This window comes from Parasteatoda tepidariorum, chromosome 9 (assembly GCF_043381705.1).
Source record: "Parasteatoda tepidariorum isolate YZ-2023 chromosome 9, CAS_Ptep_4.0, whole genome shotgun sequence".
Lineage (NCBI taxonomy): Eukaryota > Metazoa > Arthropoda > Arachnida > Araneae > Theridiidae > Parasteatoda > Parasteatoda tepidariorum.
In genome coordinates, this window is record NC_092212.1 from 74957400 (window position 1) to 74985136 (window position 27737).

General features: G+C 27.5%; 1 protein-coding gene across 1 annotated transcript in view; it reads right to left on the reverse strand.

Annotated features, from left to right (window-relative positions):
* Positions 1-27737, reverse strand: part of LOC107436429 (uncharacterized) — a 208279-nt gene that overhangs the window by 66164 nt on the left and 114378 nt on the right. Inside the window, exons 81-96 of the mRNA XM_071185916.1 lie at positions 27327-27362; positions 27049-27096; positions 23304-23351; positions 20744-20794; positions 18274-18324; positions 17647-17676; positions 15428-15563; positions 12028-12191; positions 10492-10521; positions 8307-8442; positions 6280-6443; positions 5380-5409; positions 4807-4836; positions 4223-4252; positions 3365-3500; positions 937-1100 (exon numbers count right to left, since the gene is read on the reverse strand). Coding sequence (XP_071042017.1) covers positions 937-1100; positions 3365-3500; positions 4223-4252; positions 4807-4836; positions 5380-5409; positions 6280-6443; positions 8307-8442; positions 10492-10521; positions 12028-12191; positions 15428-15563; positions 17647-17676; positions 18274-18324; positions 20744-20794; positions 23304-23351; positions 27049-27096; positions 27327-27362 — 1284 coding nt within the window. The remainder of the gene's footprint in view (positions 1-936; positions 1101-3364; positions 3501-4222; positions 4253-4806; positions 4837-5379; positions 5410-6279; positions 6444-8306; positions 8443-10491; positions 10522-12027; positions 12192-15427; positions 15564-17646; positions 17677-18273; positions 18325-20743; positions 20795-23303; positions 23352-27048; positions 27097-27326; positions 27363-27737) is intronic.

Sequence of the window (27737 nt, forward strand, 5' to 3'; positions counted from 1 at the left end):
TATATATACTTGTTAAAAGAATTATATTTTAAATCTAATTCATAAATCATGCTAAAGTCTTACACAAAATCAGCAAAAAGATACCCACAAAGAAAGTAATAATATTGATTTATTTATCGAAGTAAATGTGATGTTTTTAGTGTCATGAGAAAATGATCAGTCCCTGTTAATAAGATCTATAAATGTGTTCAAAAAGTGACTATCTTCTAAACTCAGAATATGCTAAAAGAGCAACAAAAAGATAAGATGATTTCGAGCCATTTCAAATATTCTACAATAATGCAAAAAAAAAAAAAAAAAAAAATTATAAAATTTTGTTTTTTTAAATAAATAAGTAATTAACGAGCTTTTTTAAACACTGGCTTTGATGATTTTGCATGATATTTGTAAAATCTTAGTTGCAAAATACATAATATGCAGTTTGTATTTCACATGTATGTAGTTGTCAAAATCGTAATAAGTAATACACATTTTTGGATCTAAATTTTTATTTTTATTTTTAAAAGAACATTTAGAGAGCCATTTCAAATATTCTGCAATAATGCAAAAAAATTTTTTTTTAAAAATAAATAAGTAATTAACGAGCTTTTTTAAACACTGACTTTAATGATTTTACATGATATTTGTAAAATCTTAGTTGCAAAATACATAATATGCAGTTTGTATTTCACATGTATGTAGTTGTCAAAATCGTAATAAGTAATACACATTTTTGGATCTAAATTCTTATTTTTATTTTTAAAAGAGCATTCAGAGAAATTAATTTTGTTAGCGTTCTAGTGAAAATTACTTTTAAAACAGTTTTTAATACATCCTTTTGGTAAATTACATTAAAATATTTCATATTACAAAATATAAAAAGAAAATTTATTTTTATAAAATGTTTTTAACAAAAATATTCACAAAAAATATCGGTAATAAAATAATTGTAGTTACCAGAGCTTTGGAGAACTTCACAAGCAGGTGCGTAACTATCAGGAATGGGAAGGTCAAAACAGACATCAAAAATGTCATGGAGAATAGATTGAATCATAACTATACTGCTTCCAGTGCAGTGATCAAACAAATACTTTAAACATTGCATTTGGCCTGAACTTGGCCTGAAAGAAATATATGTTTAAATATTAAAGACATAAATGCAATATAAAATAAAAATGTTTAAGACAATGCAATATAAAATAATAATGTTTAATTCTTTTGGTCACAGAATAAGTTATAAGAATCAAAATATGTTGGTATACAAAAAATAAGTAGATGCAATTGTAGATTAACAAAATTTCAGTGCATCAGATGATGCCATCATTATATTAACTTCCAAGCAGACATTGGTTAAGTTGAGCTTCTATATTTCACATTAAACATATTTTACACAACTTGTTACATTAATGGAAAATCTGCCTCAATAAACTCAACTTCTCAAATGCTGGAAGTTGAGAATTTTCTAGCACTGCCATAGCTGCCAGCATGGAGAGTAAAAATTCCAGTAGACTTTATGAAACATAAATTTAACAATAACTGTATATATTACATGCATGGAATTTTAGAGATTTTTTTGCCATCAAAATACATATACTTAATCACTCAAATAACAGTAAAGAGTCTGCAATGTTTTTGTCTTTTAATGACATTAAATGAATTTTAAATGTTTTTCATTATGTTAATTCATAATTTTTAATAGTAATAAATAATTTATTATTGATAGTTAAATTTTTAAAAAAATATTTTGAAAAAGGCATTCTAAATAAAAATAAACAAATTTTTAGAACAAAAAAAAAAAAGAAAAGAATTTCAACTGATTACAAAAATGAGGCTTGCTTCATTATGTATAAGCAATACTCAATTAAATATTTAAGTTAGCAATAAATTTGACATCAATAGGATTTTTTTTTGAAATTACTCAATTTCAAGGAATTTTCTAAAATATACAAAAACTAGGAGAATTTTTATTAAGCCAGACCAGGAGAAACTGACAAAATCTAGTAGTCTGCTGGTAAATCCAGTAGAGTTGGCAGCTATGCAATCAGTGCATGACATTACACTGTTGCCCAGTTTCCTTTTGTGATTTGAGATGATTGCCAGGCAACAGCATGTCCAGCACTTTGTGGAAATTTTTGAACTTTCATTGCTCGCTTTATAATTAGCACTTAAGTCTATGCCCTCAATTTCATGGTGAACATGTAACAGTTCTCTACTGGCAAGTTAGAGAGTCATTAGGGTAATGATTTTTGTTGATTTCATGTTTGTTTTTCCTTGTTATTTGTTTGTTCTTCTATAGAGTTGAACTCGTTAGGAAGAGTTTATTGAAAAGAAAAGTATATTAACCCACCAAACATAAGTGTGGAAAATTTTACTGAAATTTCCTCGGCAAAATTGTGCTAAAAATTCCCTGCTACATTGTACTTTACCCTTGAATAACAAAAAGAAACCAATGTTTAAAGCAGAAAAGCCAGCAGCTCAAAGTTAAGAAAAACCCCAAGATAAATGGTTAACTCACAATTTTGTTTCTTAACATTAACAAGTTACATTTAATTTTTTCCTCCAATTCATAGCATTGAGTAATGAAAACTTAATAGTAATTTTTACAACAATCATCAATATTTGAGTTTTATAAATAATGAAAATAAACAGCTTCTGTAAATCTGAGAACTTTGCAGACAGACCAAAACACTCAGACAATGTTTATAAAATATTACNAATCATGATTACAAGTAATTGATTACTGTAATCAAAAAATGTAATCGATTACATTTTTGGCCAACTCTGGTTTTTTCATAACTGGTTGCATAAATTTTATTATTAATTTATCAATTAAGCTTTATTTTTTTTAAATATAATACAAAATACATGAGGGTGCTATTTGAGAAGAAGAAAATAAATTACTTTATCTTTTTTTAAAGAAAAGATGTATAATAAATTTTAAAAAGAAAGACTTTAAGGTTTTTTAAACATAAATTAATTCAATTTTTATATTTACTATAATATCCATTAAAGATATAATTTCCAAAAAAAATCTTTTGGCATTGTTTTCGAAAATTATCAAAATTTTTGAAACATGTAAATCGAATAGAGTTTTCATACGTTACGGACAAACGATGCTCTGAAGTAGATTGGGGTTGAATTAATTGTGAAAACGTTGAATAGAACAATGTAAACAGGGTCTTTCTGCATAATTCATAGCAAAAATCAACATGGTAACGAGAAAAAGGAAAATTAAGCACTTTTTAAAAACACCCAATGAAAAAAGCACCTTTAAGGGCTTTTAAAAAACGAAAATCGAAAATAAGCACCTTTAAAAAAAGCTACGCACCCTGTATAAGAATAAATGAAAAACATTAAGCAAAAATTTGCATTTAAAAAGGCTTACATTTCTAGATGACTCTCAGTTTTTTTATTTACTATAATATCCAATAAAGCCTTATGGAATCCAGGATAGCATTTATTCATTTTTTTTCTATCAATCTTTGTAACACATCTGATAGTTCTTTTTTTATTTTTGTTACCTGAAATAAATAACAATATTAATTTCGAGCTTCAATCTAGAAATAAATTTTTTGCAATTTATTATTAGCTCAAAATGAAAGTGACTGGAGAATTTCAGCTGCTACTCTAAAAACATATGAGGGTAGATCAACTAGAAAAAGGGCTAGATTAGCACTTGAGACTGCTAAAAGCATTTTATAGATTTGGTATTGATGCATTGTAGTTAGTTGAGAAATTTTATTATATATATATTATCTTACTTGCTGTTAATCTAACCAGTATAATTTTCAACAAATTTACCTCACATTTTGACACATTGTTCACATGACAGATTAAAAGTAGTTTTTGAGCAATCCACGAAATGTAATTTATTTTAGGACATTTTTAAAACACCATCAATTTGTGAATAAAAAAAAATATTTTTTATAAAAATACTATGTGCGACAAAAAATACATTCAATATAATAAAAAAAATCAAAATGAACTTACATATATATTTTTTTGTTCGAGGCATGAAAAATCTTCAAATTATTTAAAAAAGAGAAAGATTTATCAAACTTTATTATGAATACAAATCTATATATAAACTAATTTCTAAAGAAAACATATACTAGGACAATGGGTTTAATTATGAAAAAAATATTTTTATTTTGCAATCATCATTCTTGAGAATTGAAAGTTTAAAAAAGTATTTTATTTTAGTACTTTGGGAATTTTTATACAGAGATAACACAAAACTTACTTTCAGGATCGCTTATATCATCTTCAACCTCTGGAAAAAAATTTAAATACTTTTACAAAACATTCATCTAATACTATAGTTTATGTACAGCTCTTTAAATAGTAGATATACGCAAACTGTGGCATCTAAATGAAATAATTATTATAACTTTATTACAAATAAAATATTAAGAATAAGGCAAACATTATTACAATTATTAAGACTAAGACGAATCCCATGATGCAAATTTCTTGTGTTATGTAGAAGAAAAGCACTACGAAAAATGTTTATGCCTTCAGTTTTACAAATCAAAGTTTTAATGTTTTTAAATGAAATTATAAATAAAATTATTTGTTCTAGGCATGAAAAATCTTCAAATTATTAAAAAAAAAAGACAGAAAGAATTATCAAACCTTATTATTAATACAAATCTATATATAAACTAATTTCTAAAGAAAAAATATACTACGACTATGGGTTTGATTATGAAAAAAATATTTTAATTTTGCAATCATCATTCTTGAGAATTGAAAGTTTAAAAGAGTTTATTTTTAGCATTTCGGGAATTTTTAGACAAACAGAGATAACACAAAACTTAAACTTACTTTCAGGATCCCTTATATCATCTTCATCATCTGGAAAAAAAATTAAATACTTTTACAAAGCATTAAATTAATACCATGTTTATGTACAGTTCTTTAAAAAGTAGATATACGCAAACTATGGCATCTTAATGAAATATTTATTCTAACTTTATTACAAATAAAATATTAAGACTAAGGCAAACATTGTTACAATTATTAAGACTAAGACAAATCCCATGATTGCAAATTTCTTGTGTTATGTAGAAGAAAAGCATTAAGAAAAATGCTTATGCATTAACTTTTACAAATCAAAGTCTTAATGTTTTTAAATGAACTTATATATGAAATTTTTTGCTCTAGGCATGAAAAGTCTTCAAATTATTAAAAAAAGAGAGAGATTTATCAAACTTTATTATTAATATAAATCTATATATAAACTAATTTCAAAAGAAAACAAACACTAGGACTAAGGGTTTAATTATGAAATAAATATTTTTATTTTGTAATTATCATTCTTGTGAATTGAAAGTTTAAAAGAGTTTATTTTTAGCATTTTGGGAATTTTTAGACAAACAGAGATAACACAAAACTTACTTTCAGGATCGCTTATATCATCTTCAACTTCTGGAAAAAATTTTTAAATACTTTTACAAAACATTAATCTAACACCATAGTTTATGTACAGTTCTTTAAATACGCAAACTACGACATCTAAATGAAATATATATCACAACTTTATTACAAATAAAAGATAAAATCTTACAATTTTGTTTAAAAAAAATTAATATTGGTAAAATAAAAATAGTTTTAAGCAGAAAAGAATATCAAAACAACATGCAGAAGCGAGAACAAATTTTAGAATACAGTTTTGAATAAAAGAAAAGGAGAACCACTCACAAATAAAATTAACTTTTGCATACAATTGCTATAAAATTCTAATTGCGTAAGACTATTGCAAGAAAATTAAAATATAATATCTATATTATCTAGCTCGTACAATTTTCACCAAACATACTTCACATTTTGGCTCATTGTTCACAATTAATATAGTTTTTTGTAGTACGCAGGGATTTCTTAATTGTGTAGACTGGTTTTCAGTAATCCACGAAAATAGAACTTATTTTCAGAATTTTTTTTAAAACACCATTATTTTGTGAAAAAAAATCTATTTTTTAAAAATACTATGTGCAACTAAAAATGCATTCAATTGAATACAAAATAATCAAAATGTTTATATTTCACATGCATGTAGTTTTAATAAACCTTATACCAAATGCACATTTAGAGAAATAAATATGGTTTGCATTCTACTGAAAATTACTTTTTAAACAGTTTTTAATATATAATTATTGTAAATTATATTAAAATACTGAACCATAAAAAATTAAGTATCACAAAACATAAATATAAAAAGAAATTATTTAAAAAAAATTCCTATCGTAAAAAAAAAAAATACTCACAAAAATATCCATAATATAAAATGAATGTAGTTACCAGAGCTTTGGGGAACATCACAAGCAGGTGCAAAACTATCAGAAATGGGAAGGTCAAAACAGACATCAAAAATATCATAGAGAATTGATTGAATAACAACTATACTGTTTCCAGTGCAGTGGTCAAACAGATTTTGTATACACTGCATTTGGCCTGAACTTGGCCTAAAAGAAATAAATGTATGAATTTTAAAGACATAAATGCAATATAAAGTTTTTTTGAACACACAGAATATGTTATGAATGTTTCGGAATATAAAGAAAAGGTGGCTACATTTTAGAGCAATCGAATTTCATCATATGAGATGATGCCATCACTAAACTAATTGGCAGGCAGAAAATGATTAACTTGTGAAACTATTTTAGCATCTTCCTTAGAGCGGCATTAACCTGTTACATTAATGGAAAATCAGTTTTAATAAATTAAACTTCACTATAGTTGAAGGTTGATGATTTTCTAGCAATGCTTATCAGTCCATAACATCACATTGTTGCATAGTTTAAGCATGTGATTTTACATTATTCCCAGGCACTTTCACTTGAGTAATTTGCATTGTTCCTTTTATAATTAACACCTATGTAAGTGTGCATTATTTTTTTGTTGAGCCTTACACAGATCTCTATTGGTGTGCTAGAGAGCAATTAAGGGAATGATTTTTGCTGCTTTTATATTTGTTTTCCATAATAATTGTTTATATAGAGACTTGTAGTTACTAAAAAAATTTATTGAAATGAAAAATACATAAAGTCACTAAGCATTGGTGGAAAATCATATAAAAATTTCTTTGGCAAAATTGTACTGGAATTACCATGGCAGGTAATACTTAAACAATAACAAAAGGAAACCAGTGTTTATAGAAGGAAAGCCAGAAGTTTTGAAAACCACGCAACAAACACTCAAAGGATAAACTCACCATTTTGACTTTTAATTCTTTTTTCAATTCATAACATTGCTTAAAGTTACAAAAAATTTAAAGAAATTTTTAAAACAATTATCAATGGATGGTGTTTTCAATAAAAATGTAAACAATAACAATCTCGAGCTCGGGACCTACTCTAGTTACGGTTAAAAAGCTTGCAGCTGCTTACTACATGTTATTCTGATAGGCGATGTTTTCAATAAAAGAAATAAATTAGACAATTTCTGAGCTCAAATCTGCCGTCTTTCATAAGATATTAATGTTATTATGTAAATCTGGGGAGTTTTCAGTGAAAATTTGTTTTAGTTATTTTGTTATTTATTATTAAAAAAGGTGACATGGTTGCTAGATTTTGAATAACTCGCTTTTTTGGCAGTCTTGATTTGGCCTCTTTCCATTTGTTTATTACTGTTTGTTCGTGTTGCAAGCTGTGCACCATCTTACGTTAGTGTTAACACTTTTAGTATTGTAAACACAAGTATTGTTAGCATTGTAAACATAAGTAATAAGTAATCAAATACATTGTTTGCAAGAATCTCAAAACACAATGATGCCAAATGGCTTTAAAATACAACTGAAACAGTAACCCGGAAATTTAGGCAGTCCCGAGCTTGCAGCGTTCCCTAGTGTAGAAAACATCATCCATATCTGAGTTTCATCAAGACTAAAAATAAACAGTTTGTATAAATCTTGGATCTATTATTAAGGTCGACCTAAATACTTGAATTAAAAAAAAATCCCTTTTATTTCCTTGATTTTTACAGACTGATTTTGTCATATTTTCCAGCTTTTTGTCACTAGTTGCATATATTTTTGTAAAAATTTATTTTTGAATTAAACCTTATTGTTTAACATTAAATAAATTGCAAAATACTTGTATGTGCCATTACATTAGACAAATAAAAACATCAGACAATAAAATTATTCATTTTTCTTGACTCATTAGGCATTTTAGCTAAAATTCACTGAAATTGCCTTATCAGTTAAATTCAATTGCTTTCCTTAGATCTCTCTGATTTCCCAGTTCTGTTCTCAGCCTGATTATTCTAAACATGAATAAGAATAAACTAAAAGCATTAAGCAAAAATTTATATTTAAAAAGGTTTACATTTCCAGATGACTCTCAGTTTTTTCATTTACAATAATATCTATCAAAGCCTTATGGAATCCAGGATAGCATTTATTCATTTCTTTTTTATCAATCTTCATAACACATCTTTTAGTTCTCTTTTTATTTTTGTCATCTGTAAGTAAATAACAATATGAATTTTGTGCTTTAATGCAAAAAAAAAAAAAAAAAAAAAAAAAAAAAAAAAAAAAAAAAAAAAAAAANAAAAAAAAAAAAAAAAAAAAATTCAGCAATTCATTTTTCTAAGGATAGTTTTTTTATTTGTTTAATATAAAATAAGTGTCTGAAGATTTCAATAATATTAATATAGTTTGTCCTTATCATCAATAATGTCATAACAGTAAGAAATTATTAGGATTGAAGCTAAATAATTGGATAATGATGGTTTAAAGATCTATTTAAGATATTTTTAGGCAAGTAAAGGAGTAAGCAGAATATAGCAAAAAAAATTTCTAATTTAATTTGACAAGTTGGAAAAATAATCTTTTCGATGCAAAGTACAAAAAAATTAATTAAGAATGAGACAAATTAACACGAAGATGCAAATTTCTGGTGTTATGTAGGAAATAACATTATGAAAATTGTTTCTGCATTAGTTTTTACAAATCAAAGTTGTAATTCTTTTAAATGTGCTTACAGATGAAATTTTTTGCTCAAGGCATGGAAAAATTCTTCAGATTATATACAGGGATGAGAGTAATCAGAGAGTAAAAAAGAGGAAATCCAAGAATATATATATATATATACATATATGTTATTTTTATTAGTAATTTATTTTAAAATAATTAAATTTTAAGTTGTGAAGTGCACAAATCATGTTATTTTAAAGTAATTTAAAATGGAAAAAAAATCGTGAAATCCGCGAAACAGCTTTTGAGAAATCCAATTTTTAAAAATGTTTAGTTGAATTTTATTTCGCGATAATTTCTCAACCGATTGCATTTAAATTTTGTATTTCACCATTTCAAATTTACTTTAAAATATGTAAAAATTTGCATACCCCTGCATTTCAAATNTAAATCAGGTAAATACGAAAATCGATGTTTGATAATAAAATCGCGATTTTAAAAATGCAAAAATACAAAACACGATATTAGATTTTAAAATCTCGTAAATACGAGTCATAATGTACGATATTTAAAATGCGTAAATAAGAATTGCAATGCGCAACTTTTAAATCAGGTAAATACGAAAATCGATGATTGATATTAAAATCGCGTGAATAAAAATCGCGATATTTGCAGGGTCTGGACTTGGGATTTCTAAAAGGTTTGTTTGAATTGTTTTTTGTTTACACAATAAATAAAAATTTACAAGATTAATTGAATGAGCAAATAAATATTTTCACCACAAATCCACCTCTATTTTTTTTTCGCTTTTTTTGTTTGCTATCTCTCCAGAATACAAGAAGCAGCGACGTCTAAATTACGAAAATACGAGCTATCCCGCCGACGGATAAAAAATACGGAAAATCTTATTTTCTGTGCGTGAAATTGGAGAAAATAGCTAATATGAGTAAACATGCGGAAGGATTAGCAGCTAGGACATAGTTTGAATTTTCTGTTTTTCTTTGAAAATCGTAAATAAATATAATAATTTGACTTCAACGACTGAATTTTTTTTTAAAAAAACGGGATGTTTATAAATAAATAAATAAAAAAAAACGAAACTTTTAGAGAATCTGAGTTTTTGATAAAAAGGCTGAAATTCGAGAGACAAAAGTGAAAAAAATCTCATCCCTGTATAAAGGTCAACCAGTTTTATCCCAAGGAAATGATTTTTAGAGAAACTTCAGAGGGAGGAATGAGGACTTCAATAATTTCGCTCCGCGGAAAATTAAATTCCTCATAAAATATTTTAACTTGAGCAAAAAAAAGAATTTCAGCGGAAATTAGCAGGAAAAATGGAAAAATCTAAGAAAAAGCGGAAATCCGCGAATCCGCGGAAGAATCTCATCCCTGTATATAAAAATGAAGGATTTATCAAACTCTATGTATATAAATCTATGTAATATATTATATGGGACTGTCGATAATGTAATGAAAAAATATTTTCTTCTTTTTTCTTTTTTCGGATTCACTCTTTTTTGGAATTAAAAGTTTAAAAAGTTTTTTTCTTCATATTTTGGGATTTCTAATAAAAACAGAGATAACATAAAACTTACTTTCAGGAATGGTTCTAACATCTTCAATGTCTGAAGGAAAAAAATTAAATTCTTTTACAAATCATTAAAAAAATACTATAGTTTGTATACAGCTCTTTAAATAGCAGCTATTCACAAACAATGGCATTTTTATAAAAGATTTATTATAGATTTATTACAGATGAAATATACAATCTTGACACTCTTTTTTAAAATACATACTTAAACCTATTCAACAAATGTTTCAAATAAAAAAGAGTTTTTTTTTAAAAATCTAATAACTGCTCAGTCATTTTTTCAAACTTGTTTTTAATTTTGCTGTATTTAAATCAAATGTGATGGTAATGCTGAAGTCATCTATGAATTTTGTTACTTTACTATTTATAAAGTATATACTCTATTTCATTAGTTTAATTCAGGTTTTACTCGACACAATGGGAATTTTTTTTTATTAACTCTATCAGACCTGAATAGTTTTTTTTAACATTTATAAATTCTAAAAGTGCCTTAAAAGTTTTAAAAATTAAATTGCAATAATTAATAAATAGCCTCCCACAAAGAAAGTAATGCTGCGGATTTAATTATCGAAATAAATGTGATGTTTTGGTCGTTAAGGGCATGGGAAACTGATCAGTTCTAGATTACTAAGGTCTATAAATATGTTCAAAAAGGTCTATAAATATGTTACCTACTGAATTTAAATCATGTCAAAACAACATGTATATGATAAGATGACTTCCAGTCATTTCTATATCTGCCAACATAGGAGAAATAAAATTACGGAGATTGTACTAGCGACACTTTTTAGACTATGAGTAAAGTTTTGATACATCATACATAATCATGCAAGTCAAAAAGAGAAATTCAAAATTGGAAATAATATAAGGACTTACATTTAGCAAAGTAAAAAATATGTATATAAATCTTAATCTAAAAAAATTTTTTTCAAACCATTATTTATAATTACTTAAATTATTAACTCTCAGCATACTGCAGTGCTGGCTACAGCACTATCTGTTGAGGAATAAGAGAAGTATTTTTGCCATCAGAAGATATTTCATTGCCATTTTTTAAAAATTTCAACAAATACGGAGAAATTTGAGAATATGCGTGTAAACAGGAGATAGTAGTAAAATACAGGAGTTTGCGTTAAGAAAACAGGAGACTTGGCAGGTATGCATTTCAAATATTCTAATGACAAATTACATAAAAATACTTAATTATATTATAATAAAGATTAAGAGTATTAAGAGTAACATTTGAGACATCACAAAACAAATATAAAGAGAATTTATTTTAAATTAATTCGACGCAAATATACACCGAAGAGCCATTACATTATGACCACCCTGCAACTATGGTCAAGTAGCTTACAGACATCAGGGATTGTTCTATGAGGATTATGGGTCTTAATGTGCTCCTTGAAAACATTGTTCCTCGGCGAGAAACCATGAAAACCTGGACGAACCCATTGTTATAGATGGAGGGTGGTCATAATGTAATGGCTCTTCGGTGTATATATGCACAAAAGATCTATAATAAAGTGAACATAGTTACCAGAGCTTTTTGGAACTTGACAAGCAGGCGTGTAACTATCAGGAATGGGAAGGTCAATACAGACATCAAACAAATCATAGAGAATCGATTGAATAATAACTATACTGTTTCCAGAGCAGCGGTTAAACAGATGTTTTAAACATTGCATTTGGCCTGAATTTGGCCTAAAAGAAATAAATGTAAGAGCATTAAAGGCATAAATGATTTAGAAAATATGAATATTTTTTTTTAGTCACAGAATATGTATGAAGTGTCAAAGTGTTTTGGGATACAAAGAAAAGGTATTTGAATCTGTATACCCCATTGTGAATTGGGTCCTTCATTTTTTAAATCATTCTGGCGGATTATAAAATTATCTCTGGCAACTTCCATTTTATTAGAGTTGCTCATGTTTTTAAAATTGTTAGCACATAGCTAAATTTTAGAAAATAACTTATAAGAGCCATGATGGCTCAAGGGATAGAGTGTTCGCCTTCCAATGAGGCGAATCGGGTTCGATTCCCAGTCGATACGAATTCCGCGTCCGGCTTGCACAGACCACAGTGCTGATGTGAAATATCCTCAGTGGAAGAGGGATCATGGGTTAGAGCAGGGATGGGCAAACTACGGCCCGCCAGAAGGTTTTATCCGGCCCGTAGATAGAATTCTAACTTGTCGATCCATGGTAAATATAAACAAGATACATTATACATCCATTATTTTGTCTACTTTGTTTAAAGCTACTTTTTCTTCTTTTTTAACGAAGTACTGATGACCTTTTTACTTTCTCTATTGGTGGAATTGATTGAAATAGTTAGCACAGACAGCTTCAATTGGTAAAATTTTGAACGCAGAAGTTCTTTATAGAATAGCCACAGATTAGCTCCAACTAGCGTATGTCTTTCTTGAGGATCAGACATATCAAATCTAACATAGGTGAATTGTGCTTCGCATGTGGCAAATAGCACATTTTAAGCTCCAACGAGCGGATTTTTCTGCCGGTGTGAGTTCTAACATCATTTATTGAGTATGTAAAGATTGCACACTATTGTTGCTTCCAAACATGCCAGAGATTGAGTTTTGCTTATCATTACCAGAAGCTAGTTTCCAAAATTTAATATCTCATGCCCAGAAAATTAGTGCTTGGTTTGCTTCATCTTATATATTTGAACAGGTGTTTTCAACTATGAATCTTGGAAAAAATCATTTCAGAAGTAGACTAACAGACGAGCATTTAACCTCCTTCTTTAAAATAAGCACATCTCACTTTGAACCTCAATATAAGGAGAATCGCATTTTCATTTATCTCATTAAATATTTGAATTAAAACTTGCATATCGTTTTTTTATTATTTTTATTTTAGAAGTTTTTACTCGGTCCACTAAACTTTTTTTTCTCGATTTTGGCCCTCGACTAAAAAAGTTTGTACATCCCTGGGTTAGAGTCTCCCTGCCATCAGGCTAACCAAAAGGGAGGTTCTCGTGATCTTCTTCTCCATGTAACGCAAATGTGGGTTAGGTCTATCGAAAAGTCCTCCACGAAGGCAAATTTCTCCCAATACTTGATCTAGGAGTTCCCTTGTCTTCTTGATTGGGTTCAAAATTACAAGGCTATGGAGCTGAACATTAGTAGTCGTAAACCCATAAAATTGGGTTGGTTGCTCACCAACGGTTATGAAAAAAAAATTTATAATTACTAGTAACAATAAATATTTCAAATTTTTTAAGTTAAAATTTAAAAAATAATTAAGACTTATAACGTGTCAGTCTACAAGTACAAGAAAAACTACTGTAAGACACTGTATTAAAATAGTTTGAGAAAATACATAATGTTGTTACTCTATACTGTAACTTTTGCAAATACAGACTTATCACAGCATTAATAATTTTTTTTTTCTTTTTCGAAAATTCAAAATTTTAAATTTATTATTCTGCAACATGGAACAAAAATAAAATTATTTTTAGAACATGGTAGTTTATATGAAATAAAATTTGAATACATTATCATCACAAAGTCTTCAGCTTCAATATTATACAATATGCATTATCAATTAACTTTGAGGAAGTATTATTTTTGGCTATGTTTAAAATCAGTCATTTCTTTTGTTTTTAAAATCAAGTTGGTTCTTGAAATATTAATAAAAAATATTTTGCATAAATTATCTAAGTTCAGGCAAGTTTCATAGTTGGTTAACTATTAGCCCTTAGTGTGTGGTAAAAATAATTGATATATCATAAAAAAGCGAAATTTTTTTCCTCGGCAGATGAGATTTAAAATTTTGTTTCAAATTCAGAAAAAAGAAAATATATTATCATTTTGACTTTTAATTTCTCTCAAATCAAAGAACTGTCCAAGGTACTAACAATTTTTCTAGCAGGGATGAGAGTAGTCAGAAAGCAAAAAAGAGGTAATCCAAGAAGGAATATACATATATATATTTATAATATGTAGAAACTATGATATCCAAAAATTTGACAAAAAAATGTGATTTTTAAACCTTAAAATCATGTGATTACAAATCCTGATGATTAATTTTAAAATTGTATGAATATGAATCACATGCACAATTTCAAAATCGTGCAAATAAGTATTGTAAGATATGATTTTAAATTACATGAACATGAAACTCGATATTGGATTTCCAAATAGCAAAAATTTAAATCATGTGCAATTTTTAGATCGCGTAAATACGAATCACGATGAATAATTTTAAAATCGCGTGAAAACGAATCCCAATGTCTAATTTTTAAATCATATATATATACGGAAATCGATGTTTGATAGCACAACTGCATAAACGAAACACGACATTGGATTTTAAATTTGCGTGAATACGAATCGCTACATAGGATTTTAAAACCGCGTAAATACAAATGGCGATATTGGATTTTTAAGCCTCGTAAATAAGAATCGCAATGGACAATATTTAAATCGCTTGAATAAGAATCGCAACGCGCGCAGCGACGTCTGAATTACAAAAATATGAGCTATTCGGCGGGCAGATAAAAATGCGGAAAATCTTATTTTCTTTGCATAAAAGCGGAGAAAATAGCTAAAATAAGAAAAAATGCGGAAGGGTTGGCAGCTATCTGGTTTGAACTTTCTGTTTATCTTTGAAAATCTTAAATAAATATAATTATTTTATTTCAACGGCTCTATTTTCAGAAAAAGCGGAATATTTATTAGAAAACTTAAACTGTTAGAGAATGGGAGTTTTTGATAAAAAGGCTGAAATTTGAGAGACAAAAGCGGAAATCCGCTACAAAGCGGAAAAATCTCATCCCTGTTCTAGTCATTATTTCAATATAATAAATATTTCATATGAATCTGAGATATATTTTTCTAAACACAAACCAAGAAGGTGCTGAAATAAAAAAAGAAATTGCTTTTATAAACATTTTATAATGTAAAAGGAGCTTACATTTCTAGGTGAGATGCCGATTCTTCCAAAATAATGATTTTCACTAAAACTTTATGGAATCCAAGATGGCATTTATTCATTTCTATACTATCTATTTCCTGAACACATCTTTTAGCTTTTCTTTTATTCTTGCATGCTGAAATAACAAGAGTTCTAAGCATAAAAACTAAAACTTACTAATTCAGAGTGCGTAGCCAAATCACTCAACAGAAAATAGCACCTTTTAAGTACTTTTATTGCACTCAAAAATATTTTTAAGTACTATATACATTAACAAAATGCAAAATAATTTTCAAAGACTTAACATGATCATGATAAAATACCTAGTTTTTGACTAAGAGCTCTTTTCTTGATTATATTTGTCATTATAAAATGATAGAGAGATTTTTTGGTTCAATATCAGAGGGTGGATAATTAAGCCTGATATTGAGAATATCTTGCAAATTGAAGCAGAGTTGCACATGACAGAGCAATAATCTCATTGAACCCAGCTTAGTAGATGCACATGCGGTGAAGTAGATGCACTGTGGTTGAAGTGAGCTGGTAGCAGAATTTGAATTTAATAGCCATCATTGGGATTGATACCCGGCTCACTTATTTAGGACAAGATATATTTTCCATTTTGCAAAATAATGCCAGTCACATAATTGTAATAAATTAAGAGGATTGAAACTAAATAATTGGTAAAGAATTTTAACAGGCTAATTTAATAATTTTTTTAGCGAGTAATGGAATGAGGAATCAATACTTGCACATATATTTTAAATTAAATTCAGAACATTGTATAAAAAAATCTATTGATAATAAATACACATCAAATAGTCGAAAAGCTGGACACTTAGTTGTGTGTTGGATAAAAACAAATAGTTAGGAAAAAAAAAAACTAGAACAAAATGCTATATACGAAACAAAAATAGATTGTTGCAATCGCCATAGGAGTTAAAGGTTTAAAAGAAAATTTCAGAATTTTGGGAACTCATTTTCTTCAATTTTTAATTTGTAGTGGAATTAGACTGTACACACACATATATATTATATATACACATATATATTATATATACACATATAATACATACATATATATATATATATAATAAATGCAAGAAAACACTAAGAAAGTTAAGAAAAACAATAAGTATCATTTATTGCGCTTAAGCTGCAAGTAAACAGCACTCATTAGATAAGTTCAAAATGAAGAATAAAACAAAGAAAAATTATAGACATATGAAAAAAAGGGGGTGNATATATATATATATATATATATATATATATATATATATATATATATATATATATATATATATATATATATATATATATATATATATATATATATATATATATATATATATATATATATATATATATATATATATATATATATATATATATATATATATATATATATATATATATATATATATATATATATATATATATATATATATATATATATATATATATATATATATATATATATATATATATATATATATATATATATATATATATATATATATATATATATATATATATATATATATATATATATATATATATATATATATATATATATATATATATATATATATATATATATATATATATATATATATATATATATATATATATATATATATATATATATATATATATATATATATATATATATATATATAAGTAAGCTGGGACTACAGTTGTATAAGGACAAACATAGCTTGTAGTAATAACCGTAGTTGGGAATTAGGAGTTAAATGATTTTTTAAAGAATAGAGTGAATCTTATGATACCCGGGCTGAGAGGTAGTGCTTCGCACTCTCGTGCCGCAGCTCTTGGGTTCCATCCTCGGACCGGGCAAAGTTGTCTCAGCTTTTTATCCTTTCTGTGGGTTGATAAAATGAACACCAAGCAACCCTAGCAACAATTTTATCTCGACTCCAGTTTGGCTCAATATGGGTCCTATACGAACATGCACCGAGCTACTAAAATTGGCATGTCTAGATTTCTTGAATATCGGCCTTTATGCGGAAGATATAGAGCATATATTGGTTAAAAAATGTATATAAAATATTGGGTAAATCTGACCATTTTATATAGGACCAATATTGGAAAAATAATGCTCTTTTGAACCCTTATTGATCCAAGACTCATGAACATTGGTCCACTCAAAGTTTAGTGAATCCTATTCTAACAGAGATAGATAAAATATAAAAACTTACTTTCATCACAATCTGCTTCATGGTCAGGTTCTAGGAAAAAATTAAGATTATTACAAGTCTAAAAATATGAGCTAACACAAACTATTTATAATCAATTTATTTTAAAAAATTACATTGGGTATAGTGAAAATAATTATAAGAAGAAAAAAAAAGCAATGTACATAAGTGAGGCTCAAACTTCTAACAATCAAAACAATTGGTAGCAAAACTTCCTGAGTCAATATGTAGCACAATTTTTATAAATTCAAATTTTTTCACCATATCACATTTCTGGACATGGGTTTTTATGCAAGCTTAATCCTGATGATGTGCCATAACTCCCATAGAAGTTTGTCGCAACATTAATGGGACCCCTTGTTATGCATGACGTATTTAAAAATATCGACAAAAAATAGACTAAAAATGTTGTTTAAAAAAGTCTGAAGATTTTTGAAATTACCAGACTCGAGTTAGGCAAGATGATAAGTATTTGCATAAATGCAAAAAAAATAAGTTGTTCCAAAATGCTATTAATAAGCTTAATATTTATCGTTTGAAACTTCTTGATAATTAACTTGGGTCATGTTGTAAGATTAATCTTAAGACTTAGAAAAAAATGTAAGATAAGTAATAAAAAAACATCAGTACCAGGTTTATTCAATGTACGTGGTGCTTCAAGTCCTGGAGCGTCGTCATCAACTGAAGATAATAAACAAAAACATCATTTTTCAAATAAAGAATTAAAACTTAAACATTTTAATCGGAATGAAGAATTTATATATGATTCAAATTTATATGATTGAAATCTTTAAAAAACATTAGAATTCAATTGATTGATTGAAAATAAATTAAAATTAGCTAAACACATAACCACTCAAATAATTAACTGAAGATAACTAACAAAAACATTATTTTTTAAATAAAGAATAAAAACTTAAAAATTTTGATCAAGATGAAAAATTTATACATGATTCAAATTTAGATAATTGAAATCTAAAATTATAGTATTTACAACGAGCATTTTCTCAAGGAATCTACAAATTAATTTAATTAAATTGTGGAAAAACAGGGTGCATAGCCAAATCTCCCAACAAAAAATAAGCACCTTCAAAGTACTTTTTAAGCACTCCAAAAGTATTTGTAAGCACTATAGATATTAACAAAATGCAAAATAATTTTCAAAGACTTTACATGATCATGATAAAATAACTGGTTTCTGACAAAGAACTCTTTCTTGATTACATTAGCCACCATAAAAAGGTAGAGAGATTTTTTGGTTCGATATCAGAGGGAGGAAAATGAAGCCTGAAATCGATAATACCTTGCAAAATGCAACCGAGTTGCACAGGATAGTGCAAGAATAATTCCCACTGAATTTAGCTCAGTATATGTACAATATACGTATATGCGGACTCAGTATATATATGGGGAACCGCAAGTATTTCATCAAGCATGCAAAATGATTGACCCTTTCATACGCTATGGACCGATGGTCTGTAAAAAATAATTGTATTTATACTGAGCATTTTCACAATGAATCTAAAATTAATTTAATTTAACAGTGGAAAAAACATTAGAATTTAATTGATTGATTGGAAAGAAATTGAAATTAGCTGAAAATATTAACACTTAAAAACTTTCTCTTGTGTTTTCCCTAACTTCATGCTTGTTGCTTTCCGGCAGTAAAATATTTATTTTCCTAACGAGTACAATACATTAATTTACATTCAATGAGGAAGTACACAATGATCACAGCATGAGAATGCCTGTACAATTTCGCCTTTAGCTGCAATGCCTCAGGATAGAACAACAGCTAGAATTTTCAGTCTTCTAGAAAAATGAAATATTTAGGACTCCAGATTTCTGTCTCTATTAATGAATTGCATTTTTTTTTTTAAAAAAAAACTTTGTTTCTAAACACGAACAACCCAATGTTTTTCTATATTTTCTGTTCTATATTTACTGGACATTCTTTTGGGTTGTAGTGTGGCAGGCCTCCTTGTGGTGCATCCTGAGTAACGCTAAATGATGAGCTTTTTGCATCCTTCTGCCTAGCAACGCATTACTCAGCGCTTCTGGTTTGTTTCCTCTTTGTTTACCTTATGCTGTGCAGCAGAACACCAGAGTCAAGCATCACTGTCTGAGGTTAGTAAGCAGGTGAGTGACCATTTTGAAAAGCCTACGTAGTGACCGAGGGTGCGCGGCATCAGTCCTAGTTAAACTGTTCTACCGTAAAGTTCTCGACTTTGCCCACAAGTTGTCGGCTACCAAAGTAGAGGAGCCATCCCCACTGCAGAGGATCAAAATTGTGATGGCATGTCTAGGGATCATCCTCAGGGATGTTTTCCAGTCCGTTTACAAACTATTATAAGTTGTTAGAATAAAGTGAATGTAATTTTTCAATTTTGCCTTGAGAATAATGTTAAATTGAACATTTTCTGAGAGAATAAGTGTTTTTTACATTTCTATTTTAAAAACTAACAATTGCAATAACAAGAATAACAAGAGATTAAAACAGATATGCTTAATATACATAAATATACGAAAGATGTTTGTGGGAAATTTGTCACCATAGTGGAGCAATTTTTTAATAGTACTCGTTATTTAAAAAAAATGGCTGAAATGTTCACATTCTACCTTGAAAGCAATTTTAGAAAATTTGGATACAACGGTAAAATGAATTTATTAAAAAATTAGTTTATTTTCAAAAAAAATTTTATATTTAAAGAAATATATGCTGGCATGTATAATACTCAATATAAAGTTTTATAAAAATTAAAACTTTTAAAAACACCAGGAATTTAATTTTAGCAAATTTAGTGAAAATTAGGTGAGTGCGAAAGGGTTGAAAATAGTTACAAGAGTAAATAAACAGCTTACAGAAAGTTCCTCAATTGATATGTTGTCGCAGAAAGTTTTTCATTTTATCAAAGTATGCCTTGAGATAAACAGTTTAAGTATTTCTATAGGTAAAGACTAATCTAGGACTAATTTTAAATATAGGAATTTTATTTTTGAACTATAAAAATTATGCAGAGTTTACAACTTTAAACTGGATCTAAGTTATTTGAAATAACAAACATTTATCTAAAGAAAAAAAAACAGAAAGAATACTTACTACAACAGGGAGTAGTTGATGGTACAGGTTTGGAATGAATCACAACAGAAGCTAAAAAAACATTAAATTAAATATATGTAAAACAACTATTAAGTATATATGTCAATTTAAAATACCCAAAAGACAAAAAAGTATATGAAAATATATTTTGAAAAATGTTCCCTTAAAAAAAAAAAAAAANACTGATAATTAACTGAAGATAACTAACAAAAATATTGTTTTTTAAATAAAAAATCCAAACTTAAACATTTTGATCAGGATGAAAAATTTATACATGATTAAAATTTATATAATTGAAATCTATAAAAAATAATAGTATTTATAACGAGCACTTTCTCAAGGAATCTACAAATTAATTAAATTAAACTGTGGAAAAACAGGGTGCATAGCCAAATCTCTCAACAATTAATGAGCACCTTCAAAGTACTTTTTAAGCACTCCAAAAATATTTGTAAGCACTATATTAACAAAATGCAAAATAATTTTCAAAGACTTTCAAATATTTTTCATGATCATGATAAATTAACTGGTTTCTGACAAAGAACTCTTTCTTGATTACATTAGCCACCATAAAAAGATAGAGAGATTTTTCGGTTCGATATCACAGGGAGGAAAATGAAGCTGAGTTGCGCATGATAGTGCACAAATAATTCCCACTGAATTTAGCTCAGTACGCGCACATGCAGAACTGCAAGTATTTCATCAAACATGTAAAATGATTGACGCTTTCATACGCTATGGACCGACGGTCTGTAAAAAATAATAATATTTATACTGAGCATTTTGACGACAAATCCAAAATTAATTTAGTCTAACTGTGGAAAACATTAGAATTTAATTAATTGATAGGAAAGAAATTGAAATTAGCTGAACACATTAACACTTAAAAACTTTCTCTTGGGTCTTCCCTAACTTCAAGCTAATTGCTTTCCTGCAGTAAAATATTAATTTTTCTAACGAGTACAATACATTAATTTACATTCAATGAGGAAGTACACAATGATCACAGTAAGAGAATGCCTGTACAATTTCGCCTTTACCTGTAATGCCTCAGGATAGAACAACAGCTAGAATTTTCTGTCTTCTAGAAAAATGAAATATTTAGGACTCCAAATTTCTGTCTCTATTAATGAATTGCCTTTATTTTTTTTAAAAAAAACTTTGTTTCTAAAAATGAACAATCCAATGATTTTCCATATTTTCTGTAAATTTTATACAATTTGTAGAAATTTCGATATTGAACACACATAATCAGGTTCTTAAACATGGTGCGTAGCTAAATCTTTCAACAAAAAATATGCACTTTAATGTACTTTTTAAGCACTCAAAAAATATTTTTAAACACAATAATTTTTTAAGACTTTACATGATTCTGATAAAATAACTAGTTTCAGACAAAGAACTCTTTTTTTTATTATTGTATTATCAACCATAAAAGATCGAGAGATTTTTCAGTTCGATAGCAGAGGGTGGAAAATGAAGCTTGATATTGAGAATATCTTGCAAAATGCAGCAAAGTTGCACATGAGAGTGCAATAATCTCACCAAACCCGGCTCAGTAACCGCACATGGGGACTCACAAGTACTATTTCATGAAACATGTAAAATGATTGGCGCTCTCATACGCTATGAACCGACGGTACGCCGAAATGGATTGCGGTTGTTAAAGTATTTCAATTGATATGTTGCAGCAAAAAGTTTTTCATTTTATCAAAGTATGCCTTGAGATAAACAGTTTAAGTATTTTGATAGGTAAAGACTAATCTAGGACTAATTTTAAATATAGGAATTTTATTTTTGAACTGTAAAAATCACGCAGAGTTTACAACTTTAAACTGGATCAAAGTTATTTGAAATAACAAACATTTATCTTAAAAAAAAAAAAAAAACAGGAAGAATACTTACTACAACAGGGAGTAGTTGATGGTACAGGCTTGGAATGAATCACAACAGAAGCTAAAAAAACATTAAATTGAATATACGTAAAACAACTATTAATTTCTATTTAAAATACCCAAAAAGCAAAAAAGTCTATGAAAATATATTTTGAAACATTGAAATGTTCCCTTTAAGAAAAAAAAAAAAAGAGTTGGCGGTAGGTTAGCAAATATGAAAAAACATTAGCAAGCACCAAAATTATCTCATAATTAATTAAGATAAAAATTAAACTCTTTCAATTCAACTTTAAACTTTCTAAATTAGGGTGAATCTGTTTATGTTTTAAACAAATTAAACTCTTAAGCGAAACAAATAAGAAAAGTCATTCTTTTCCAAAATAAAATTTTAAAAAAATTCTTCAAATGAAAAATTAAACCAAATTTGAATTAAAAAAAAAAACTTTAGTGTTTAATTTTGAGTTTTTGAGCATCAATTAAAAATTATATAACTTGTTTTCAAACTAATTTAAAAAAAAAAAAAAAAACAGAGCTTCAGTGAATAAAATTTGGAGGATTTCTAAATTGAAAACTAAATAAATAAATAAATAACAAATAAACAAATAAAAAAAGTCAACACACACGATCCACAAGAATAATATATTATGAGAAAGTTTTACACTTACTAGAAGGAGTGTAATGTATTGTTCTATGTGAAGTTTTAAAATCTTTAGCTAAAATAATTAAAAATCTATTAGTCTGAAAATGAAAATCAATATTTGATTATGTCTAAATTAAAAAAAAAAGAAAGTTGAATGAGCGCTATATGTAACATAAAACAAAAATAAATGTAAAGAAAAAAAGGTATTGTTATAAAGAATGTACAGATAATAAAGAAATAATAACTAGTTTAATGTAATATTAATACCTTATTTTTTAATTATCTAATATAAAGTTTCGTTATTCATTAATGTAGATTTTAAAACAATCACTATTTAACTAGCAACAAGGAGAAGGGCATGGAGAATTTCGAGAATCTTTCTCCAAGAGAAAGGTTCTAGGAAAGGCTAAAATCTGTCCCGGGCTGTTATGCTGATGATGAACATAAAGTGAAAGAATTCATGACATTTTGAAGGAAATTATTTTGCATAGAGTGAAGAATAACACAATCTCTATATCTATGAAGTAGTAAGCAGTTCTTATAATAGTTAGAAATATAAATTTTGATTTAATTTCTAACGGTAAAAATTTTTATTTAGTGAAATATATTCAATTAGTTAATATTTTTTACCCAAGTCGGGGGAAGTAGGATATTTTCAAGCTAACCGATTTCAAGTACAATTGAAGCAATCATATTAAGGAAGTTGAGTTAAGTATAACTTTAGGTAATTATATCTGAGTATTATAACATATAAACTGCAAAAAAAACACATTTTTTGTATCAAACGCTTAGCTCTTTCTGGTGCAGTGTAGCGTAGCCAATCTCGCAACACTTAATCCAAAAATGTTACAGACCACTAGAAATACTATTTGCTTCTAAATTTTTAACAACCACTATTCTTTATACAACACAGAGCTAAAGTATGCCTCTTCAATAAAAATACACTACTTGAGGTTGCAGTTGCTAATGTGTTGCTTTACTAAAATCTGTCATTCTGCTAAAGGTTAATGAGATTCAATGTTGATCAATAAAACGAACAAGTATTGCAAGTAACTAAAATAAGAGTAATTTTTCAATTCTATGTCAAAATTAACATAATCTCTACCTTGCACCATTTATCATATTTTAAAATGTAGATGTCAAACCCTTATTTTTAACCTAAACTTAGTTGATTTTGTGAATATTCGTTGTATAAATTGATCTTATTCCCATTTATGTCAATGTTTTTTAAAGTGGAAAAAGTCCATTTTTTCACATGTGAAAATATTTAAGGGTTGGTGTTTGATTTGATTTAAAAATATTGGCAAAGATTTATCAATTTGGTTGATACCAATAATAACAATATTAATAACAGTAATAATAACTTAATATTATTTGTCAAAATGAGCAACTTTTTAGCCTGAAAAGGGCTTATTTCAATTTTCAAAATAAAGGCCCATTTGTAAGAAAAAGAAGAAAATTCTAACCAAGTACAAAAATTTGTTATCCAAAAACAATAAAAAAAATAGATTTTAATAATTTAAAGTAGTAATCAAATATAAAAAATAATTTGAAGATGTGATCTCTTCCAAAAGAAAGTTAATTCTTGCTCTTTTATTATTAAATAATATCATTCAGTTGCCTGAGTCTGCTGAATTTTTGATTTTCAGTTAGTTGAAAGAATTCATCTCAGCTTTAAAAAGATTTCTAAATATTGCCAAATCATTTTTGATGCATATAAAATGTTGGATCTTTTAAGAAATGTGCTATTTTCATTATTGTTGCTTTTCTATTTCATTATTATTGTGCTATCCAAAATGATATTTTATGGAACTTAAGGGAGCAAGAGTCAAAATTGAATACCTTGTAGAATGGTATTTCGTACCTTAACATTGATAAGCAAACAGTATGCTGTAAAAGTTTTTATTATTGATAAATTAAGTTGTAATAGTATTACTTCTGTCAAATTTGTATTTATCTTACAGATAAAGTTAACTATTTACAATAAGAGTCAGATTTATTATTAGAGAAGAGTCGGAATTAAAACTTTGTGTCTAGATGTCCTACTTATTCATGCAATTTAACTTTTAATTAATCTAATAACTTCAAATTTATGCAATTTAATTGTTTAAATTCCAATTCATGCAATTTAATCATTCAACTTCAAATTCGTGCAATTTAGGTGTTTAAAGAGTTAACTTAAACACGTATAAGTACAGTTACTTTTGTAAGAGTAATTTTAAATACGGTAAAACCTCACTACAAAAATATTTTGGGGGCCAAATAAATATAGAGGGATATATTGTTATATCGAGGGCTAGAGACGGATTACCCATCAGGCCAGACTACGCCATGGGCTGGGGACCCCAAGGATTAGGGGCCCCCTTAAAATGGCTCTTTTGAAAATAAATTTTAAAAAATTAAGAAAAATAATGATTTAAAAAAAAAATCAATTTCAAATATCTATACATAATAATAAAAGCGGCTGTGTGTGTGTGTCTGTAATCACAATATATCGCCCCAGAAGCCTCGCCCAGGCACGAAACTCGGCACATANGTATAATGTTAATCATATTTATTTATTACTTATTAATATTTAATTTATTTTTATTTTAAATATACTTTCTTAAATGAAAAGATATATAAATACTTTCATATTTGAATAAATAAAAAGTATACAACAAAAAAAATTTGATCTAAGGGCCCCAAAATTTTGAATAGCCAAGGGCCCCCCGTTCGCTTAATTCAGCGTACGGGGGGCCCTCGAGGGCTCCTACATACTTTTTGACACAATAAGTTTTTCTTCAAATTTTAATGTTATATATGTATTAACTATAAATGTATTTATATATTACAGTACCGAACCCGTTATCCGGAAATCAGAAAACCGGAAAACCAAAAAACCGGAACGAAATTCCATAAATTTTCCCGCAATTTTTAAAAAAAAAATTTTTTTTTTCCTCATAAGATTTTAGGATTTTTCTTTCTTTTTTTAAAGATGTTTACCTTACCATCATTTTGGAAATANTCCAGGGTTTAACACTAAAAAAACGGCTTTTTGTAGCGATTCAGAAAACCGGAAAAATCAGTTATCCGGAATAGCGATAGTCCCGATCGTTCCGGATAATCGGTTCTCTACTGTATATAGAAATTTAATTTGCAGAGTGTTAATCACAGCTAAATATAAAACCAGATAGGAATGTTACATCTGTGGCTTCTTAAGAGATAAGGGAGGCAATTCTAAGAATAGAAGTTCTTGGGGTGGTCTATGTATGTCAAGGTCGTATTATTGAAATCAGAATACGAAAGCCATTCACTGTGGTGAAAAGAAATATGAAGTACATAATCAGCAGTGAGCATACTCTTGTTGAAAAAGACAGATAAAAATGGCAAAAGATGATAGAGATTTTTGACATCGCTTGAAAACCAATAATAAATGGAGAAAATAAGGTTAAAATTTGAGAAAAAAACCCTTTTACAGGGGTTTAGTGCTTCGGAGAATAACGCAATATAGAGAGGAGAAGAACATTAAAGAGGAGAAGAACATTAATTCATATGCACGTTATTGCATATGAATTACATTATCAAATCAAATATCAAAACATTATTGTACATATCAAAACATTATTGTACTAGAGGGAGTTATTCTTGCATCGGATATCGTAGTAGAGGGAGTTATTCTTGCATCGGATATAGTAGTAGAGAGAGTTAACTGTACAATTTTCATGATTCAAGCAGCTAACATTTATTTTAGATAATATTTACTTCAGCTAAAAGCAAGAAATTCTTACGTTTTTGAGTAGTTGATGGCACAGGAACAGTATGAGTCACAATGGAAGCTAAAGAGATAATGAAACTGTAAGTAAAATATTACTAAGCATAATTAAACAAAATGTAAGGAATAAATTTTAGAGCAGATCGTTTCTGAACTTCTGAGCATCAAATAAAAATTTTACCATTTTCTTTAAAAATTTATAAATCAATATACAAAGATTGAAACATTAATTATTTAGTCTTTAAAGGAAAAAAAATTAACTGCAAGAAAGGCATCAGAGAACTTTCAACTTACTAGACGGAGTGTAATGTATTGTCCGAACAGTAGTAGCTGAAAGAAATAGAAATATATTAGTCTTAAAATGATGAAGAAAAAAAAAAGATGAGACAATGTCTTATAAAATAAAAATAAAGTGTATTTAAGGTACGTTTATAAATATTAAAAAGAAATAAAATAAAAATTATGAAATAGCAATTTTATTTTCTCCAATGCACAAGTAAAACAAAGAATAAAGTCGGATATTTTTCAATGGCACGACGGTTGTTATTTATTAGTTTAATTACTCAACAGAATAGTTTATTATTTAACGGCATGATAAGAAATGAAAGAATTACTAGCATTTTAAAGAAAACTATTAAAAATTGAAAGGAAAATTTTACACTGTTAATTTTACCCCAGAAGCATTATCCAGTTACTTGTCTCAAT